Here is a 6,792-nt window from a genome sequence, read left to right on the forward strand (position 1 = left end):
TAGCTACTTTTTTGATAACTTTAGCTGTTTTCTGCCATTTCAGCTAGAGATCTGCTTCTTTCTGCTATTTTCCTGGTTTTTTCTGCTATTTCTCTGCTTTTTCCTGCTAATTTGGACATTTTATGCTTCTTACAGTCGCTTTCTGCTATATTAAGCAATTTTAAACAAATTTAGCTACATTTGTAGAAAATAGCTTAATGTAGCAGAAAGCAACTGTAAGAAGCATAAAATGTCCAAATTAGCAGGAAAAAGCAGAGAAATAGCAGAAAAAAGCAGGAAAATAGCAGATCTCTAGCTGAAATAGCAGAAAACAGCTAAAGTTATCAAAAAAGTAGCTAAAACTAGCATGAGAAATTTAGAGGAAGCATAACCAAAGCAAAATATTTGAAAAGCTGTGAAGAATTATGAAGAATTTCAGATGTTTAAAGCAGTTGAAACGTAGCCCCATTCAAAGTCAATGGGGCCAAAATCAGCTTAAAAAGTGAAATAGCTAAAAAAGTATAAGTAGTTGAAATCCCCGGAGATATAGCAGGRATGGCATTAATGAGCCGGACGTTTTGATATATGAATTGTACGAATCGGACAAAAACTGTGGGACGAGTTAGATGCCGAAAAACGTACAATGTAGAGAAAAACAAAAGCAATAGGTTGAATGCCTAAAGGCATTCACCCAACTAGGGCTGCAACAACGAATCGCTAAAGTCGATAAAAATCTATTTTTAATAGCGTTGGCATTGGCAGTCAGTATTTAATACAGCTGGCAAAATAAATTGTTAAAATATGTATGATGTGCTTCTGTTTTTTTAATTAAGGAGATTATAAAAAAAATCCTTCATGTTATGAAAAGACCCTCTTGATTCAAGAGAAAAATCCGGTTTTTAAGAAAATGGCTGCTTATCAATTAATTGTTAGTCAATCTATAAGATAAATCAACTTCAGATTAATTAATCAATAACTTGCATCCCTAATTTATACAGGAATGAAATTAATTTATATCTACTTATATTCATGTAATTAAGCGTTTTAATGATTTGGCCGATTAATCTATTAGTCGAAAAAATAATCAACAGATTACTTGATTATTAAAATAATCATTAGTTGCAGCCCTATCTGAAACTCTGGCATGAAAGGTGACGTGTAAAATGCACTCCTTCAATGAATGCTAGCTCTGTACCCGTTTATTAATACTGATGTTGGTAGTCTGATAGTTCAGATGTGTCCTCACTGACCTTCCCTTCGTCTGAAGTTCTTCTTGTCCTGGATGGCGTCCGTCAGAGTGGTCATGATATCCTGCTGTTTCAGAGCCAGGATGCCGAGACCCTTGACCAGTCCAGCCAGTCCGTACGCTGCTCCCTTCCTCTCTGCATATTTGTCACTCTCCAGCAGCAGCTGCAACAAGTTGCGCACAATTCCTGCAGCGTCCTCTTTGATGGCAGGCACTAAAGGAGGCAGGCAGCTGGCCACAGACTCCTGGACCTTGTGTGGGAGGGGAAACGGTTACAGCATTGTTACAGTACAAAAGCTTTCATCGATGTTAGCATACAGGATCTGTATTGAGAATACTGGATGAGCAGTTTACCTGCTGTGATGGTGTAGACAGTGCTGTAATAAGCTTGGCCACAATGGGTTTGACTTTAGGGTCATTTTTGTCCAGGTGTTTGGCCAGAGACCCCATGAGAATCACTACACTCTGACGAACTGAGTCATAGCTTGCATCCTGCGGGGCGTTCTTCAAAAACTCCTCAAAAACCGGCAGCAGGGAGCTGACGTTATCCTGACACAGACAGCAGCTGAATCAGCTACAGAGCATGTCAGAATCATGAGAGCTGAGAGGAAAGAACAGAGGTACCTTTCCGTGGGTGTTCAGGGCTGCGAGCGCAGCATCCAGCATGCAGCGCCGCACCTCAGGGTGGCGATCGTTCAGAGCATCGGGAACAAAGAAGAGGAAGAGAGGGGTGACCTGAGATTCACCCAGGTACTGCGACAGCTTGTTCAGAGTCAGAGCGATGCCACACCTGATATAAACATCGTAAAAAGACAAGATATCAGAGTGCATGAGTAAACACTGCATCAAATCCTTTTTCCCARAGCAACGTTTACCTGGCCTCCCACTGGTCGGGCGGAGACTCAGAGATCACTCTGCCAAGAGCATCCAGCACAGGAGGGGGTCTCTTTAGAAGGAAATAAAACATATTTTAATTCCTGAGCTTAATTCTGTTTATTCAGTTGAAAGGAGTTGAAACAGCCTTACATAAAGCTTCTGGTGGTAAAGCTCRGTCAGCTGGCCGAGCACCGAGGCAGACTGCTCTCTGTACTGAGACACAGCACTGGACAGGGCTTCTGCTGCAGCACAACGAATGGCCTCCTCATGGTGAGTGATGTCTCCAATCAGCAGAGAGCAAATCTCTGGGACCAACTCCAGATCAAGAGACTCCCAAAGCCTGAAGAGGTCAAGACTGGTGAGCTACTGATGTGACAACATTCATTTTACCATGTAAAAATTACATCCTGTGGCCCATACAGCAATGACAGCTAAAATCTCTAAACAAATAATAGTAAAGTGAGTGATYAGACATGGTAAAGAAAAGTTTAATGACTCAGAGAGCCATCAAGCCAGAAAAAAAAAGTCAAGAGACGCTGATTATACTAAACTTTGACTTAAAAAATAGCATTAACCATAAAAAACTTGAGAATATTCATATTACGTACTTCTCAGCCAAGATACGTCCTTCTGCTTCAACATCAAACCTGGCAACCCAGAGCCTGCGCAGCAGACTCATCCCGCTGGCCTCTGTGCTGTCTGTAGGCAGAGCAAACTCCATCTCCAGCAGGCCCTGAGCACAAATACAGCCAAGCATCAACTTGTGTCACATTATACATTCACTCTGAAGAAAATTCACAGACTTACAATCTGTGATTCCACCGTGATGATGAATTGTTTACATCACAACAACCAAGATATATTTTTTGTGTCTTTAACTTGCAGCCATCAGACCAACAACTTATACACAGATATATTCATGCTGGAGGTTTAAYTCTTTCATTTTTCTTTGAGAAAGTTGGAATCACGTAATCCCCCTTTAATTCTCTGTTTATAGCACAAACAACAGTCTGCACAGCTTTGGGGCAAAGCCAAAAATGATGGGAGCTGTGGAGGTCGCCACAAAACCATTAAAATAATCACTTGATGTGGGGAAAAAAACTGCAGAGCAGAGCAGCTTCTTTTTGTTTGGGTGTTCTAAAAATTGTAAAATACTTTGTCACARTGTATGATGAGTTAAACATCTTGTACATTAGACAAAAAAAAAACACTTTTACCCATCTGCAAAGCAGTGTTTTATTTTAGTATTTTATTATTTATTTATTTTCTTAGGGCCTAAATATTCATGTCTTTGTTTATATTATAATTATAAACCAGAGTTTATTTCTCAGATTTGGGTCCTTTAAGAAGTGGTTGTAAGAAAAGTACAAGTGACAATTTTTTATTTACTACGGGTGTAACAGTACATGTATCTGTATCAAACCGTTCACTACACAGTATGGAACAATACAGATTTTTAAAATTTATCAACTTGTCTTCTGAAGATGCTCTGTGTTAAAGTCAGTGGATTTGGGTCCTTTAAGAAGTGGTTGTAAGAAAAGTACAAGTGACAATTTTTTATTTACTAGGGGTGTAACAATACATGTATCTGTATCAAACCGTTCACTACACAGTATGGAACAATACAGATTTTTAAAATTTATCAACTTGTCTTCTGAAGATCCTGTGTTAAAGGATCAGTGGATCTGTGTTCGACTACTCCACCTAGGCTGCATTTTTGAGCACAGATCCACTGAGAAACTTGCTGTTTCAGCAACATTTAATTAAAAAACTGTAGTTTTGAGGTGAAATAAATGTTCATAATTGATTTCAATTAATTACAAGTTAAGAAGGGCATGGAAATTTCTCTTTTTTGTATCGAAAAAATATCGAACCGTGAGGCTAAAGTATCAAACCGAACTGAATTGTGAATTTTCTTTATCGTTGCACCCCTAATATTTACCTATAACAGCCTGTGTTATATTAGACTATAAGACTCATCATTTTTCTTGGAACAAAAACTTCACAAAATATCTTTAGGCTACCCTATCTTGTCATTTTTATCATAATTAAATGAACAAAAATGCTTATTAAAAMGCTTATTATGTGCTTAATAAAATAAATAAATCACACAGATCTGTAGTAAGGAATAAAACAGCAGCAAACTAAACTGCTGTTGGACACTAAGAAAACGTTGAAAACGTGGAAGAGTTGAACTGAACCTGAAACAACCTGTGTAGATTACAGCAAACTTGAATTTTAATTTAATTTTATGATTTTAAATTATTAAAAGGAAAAAATTTAATAAAGCTAAAAAATAATRGTCCCTTGGGAAAATAAAATCTAACTAAGATGAACTGCAGTGGTTGACATATCTGTTCAGTCAGCCAGCCCTTGATGACAGGTCAGTGAACACCAATGATGGGTCCAAAGCTCACCCTAAGAGCAGCGTCCCGCACAGAGAAGCAGGGTGAAAGCAGAGCGTTGAGCAGGACGTCTATCTCTGGCTGCTCAGCGACCGTGCAGCCGTCTCCTCCTCCAGCACTGGCGCACAGAGCTGTCAGGCCCTGAGAAGCCAGAACCTGAAACAKAGAGGGTAAAAAGTCTCACATCACAGGTCAAAGAAGCAGTTCTCTCATCCATGTGGCTCTTTCAAGTGAAATCGTCCACAAAGGTTCATTCRGTGAAACAACAAAATCTGATTTAGCATCAGATCATTGCAGTAAGAACCATCTGTGAACTCTAGTTTACCTGGAGTCTTGGAGTGGCTGTAGAAATAACTCTGATCAGCAGCAGAAGCATATTTACACGTGGAAGTAGCTCTGGCCCATCCTACAAAGAAAAACAGCAGAAAAGGAAGTCTTATACTATTAAATATTTATTTTCAGTTCTTTCCTTCTTTTAAACAAAAATCTGGCAGAATTAAAATCCATTTAACAGATGAGCGAAGAGCCAAACCTGCAGTTTGAGTGACTGATGTGTGAATGAACAAAGACAGTAAAACTCTGATGATGTAACGTTAGTCTCTACCTCATCTATGGCAACATCTTCCATGTCTGTGTCAGCCCGAAGCTGGCAGTGGACATTGACTACTTGCAGAGCTCTGATCATCATGTTCTCCGTCTCCTCGGTGCTACCTGAAGACTCCCTGAGTGTGGCGTTCAGGAGAGGGAAGCAGAAGGAGAACGCAGGGGCAGACAATGGAGCCACATCTGATGGAAAAATAAAACACAAAAGAAACAAAAACACGGTGAGTATTACAGTGGTGATTTGTTAAATGATTCAAATCAAGTTGACACAAAATAAATCTGAACGCCTTCTTCAGCCACTTTATGCCTCAAACCAAAGCTMTCTCTGCTTCAAAGGAAGGAAAAAAGCAAAGGTTGTCATTCATGACTCATTGTTTAAACACTTATAATCCTAAGTAATCTGAAAAAGTGTTCCTTTACGGTACAGAAAAGTATTTAAAGTGATTCTATAAAATTCTAAGAGCAAATGTTTAAGGGCTGAATGTCTTAAAAACATATTAAACATTTCATCATGGTTAATTTTTTTTAGACACCTGCCCCTCAGACGGARAACTCCTGTACAACTCTATGGATCTTTGACCTTGGARAAACCAGAATGATGAACAGAGAATATTGATGAATAACAGAAATATTACTGATATTTATTAAAAGGTTGTGCAGATTTTTTTTAAATAATAACACATAAAAGTCTGCAATTTCATCAGTTGAATCTTATTATCTTATTATTTCACATAAATATCTAATATGTCCAGTTTTATCCTCCTGAGACCCAGAAGAACCTATTTCAGATACTTGGAATGTAATTGTGGTGAAGCCGATTATTACGGTAAGTGCAAAAGTGGCCTGCCATACACGTGAGCTTCCTCGCCCTGCTGAAATGATCTGCTGCGCTCAGACCTCGACTGTTAAATTAACAAGATGGACAAGTGAGCAACCGTCCACATCTTATTTTCATCTCCAACTAACAAGAAAGAAACGTTTTTCAGACTCCAATCTGGGTAAAAAAAATAAAATCTCTGGTTGTTTCGCTATGCGTGCGCACGTGTGTGTGTGTGTGTGTGTGTGTGTGTGTGTGTGTGTGTGTACAGATTTTTGCTTCATGGTGGGTACAATTATTGACCATTTCCCTGCTACACACAGCCTGGTGAGGTTAGGGTTTGGGTCAGGTGTGTAGTCTACCTGGGAGGTTATGGTTGGCTGTAGAATTGACAGGGAAATGAATGGAAGCCAATGCAAAGTCCCCATGAGGATAGAACAACAAACGTGTGTGCGCAGGAGGTGTGGAGTGGAGCCCGCGAGCAGAGCACTGTGCTATTAGGAGAGATTAGACTGTCGGTGGGCGACCATTGATACTGCTGGATTATTTTTTATGGAACATGATGGAAACTTTTTGTTTCAGCGGGTGACCGCATTGATCTATATTAACGCTACCCCTCCCCGTCGAACTATTGATCGCACCAGTGCGACCGGACCTTTTTTTGTCGCACTATTAGGAAATCAGGTCGCATTTGRGACTAAATTGGTCGCACTCTAGAGCCCTGCTGTACAGTTTTTATAATTTTTAAACTAAAAGTTTGAAAATATATTACACGGATGGGGCCATTTTATTTACACACAAAGCATTCTGGGTAAATGATGATGTGGATAGGTCCTCAGTACGAGGCTGCTAGCAAGCTATATCCA

At 39.4% G+C, this 6,792-nt stretch overlaps 1 protein-coding gene across 1 annotated transcript in view; it reads right to left on the reverse strand.

The window, feature by feature from the left end:
• Positions 1–6,792, reverse strand: part of gcn1 (GCN1 activator of EIF2AK4) — a 50,905-nt gene that overhangs the window by 20,723 nt on the left and 23,390 nt on the right. Inside the window, exons 25-33 of the mRNA XM_014014963.1 lie at positions 5,111–5,292; positions 4,832–4,912; positions 4,519–4,662; positions 2,710–2,834; positions 2,252–2,441; positions 2,101–2,171; positions 1,850–2,015; positions 1,580–1,774; positions 1,230–1,476 (exon numbers count right to left, since the gene is read on the reverse strand). Coding sequence (XP_013870417.1) covers positions 1,230–1,476; positions 1,580–1,774; positions 1,850–2,015; positions 2,101–2,171; positions 2,252–2,441; positions 2,710–2,834; positions 4,519–4,662; positions 4,832–4,912; positions 5,111–5,292 — 1,401 coding nt within the window. The remainder of the gene's footprint in view (positions 1–1,229; positions 1,477–1,579; positions 1,775–1,849; positions 2,016–2,100; positions 2,172–2,251; positions 2,442–2,709; positions 2,835–4,518; positions 4,663–4,831; positions 4,913–5,110; positions 5,293–6,792) is intronic.

Source organism: Austrofundulus limnaeus, unplaced genomic scaffold (assembly GCF_001266775.1).
Source record: "Austrofundulus limnaeus strain Quisiro unplaced genomic scaffold, Austrofundulus_limnaeus-1.0 Scaffold120, whole genome shotgun sequence".
NCBI classification, from domain to species: domain Eukaryota; kingdom Metazoa; phylum Chordata; class Actinopteri; order Cyprinodontiformes; family Rivulidae; genus Austrofundulus; species Austrofundulus limnaeus.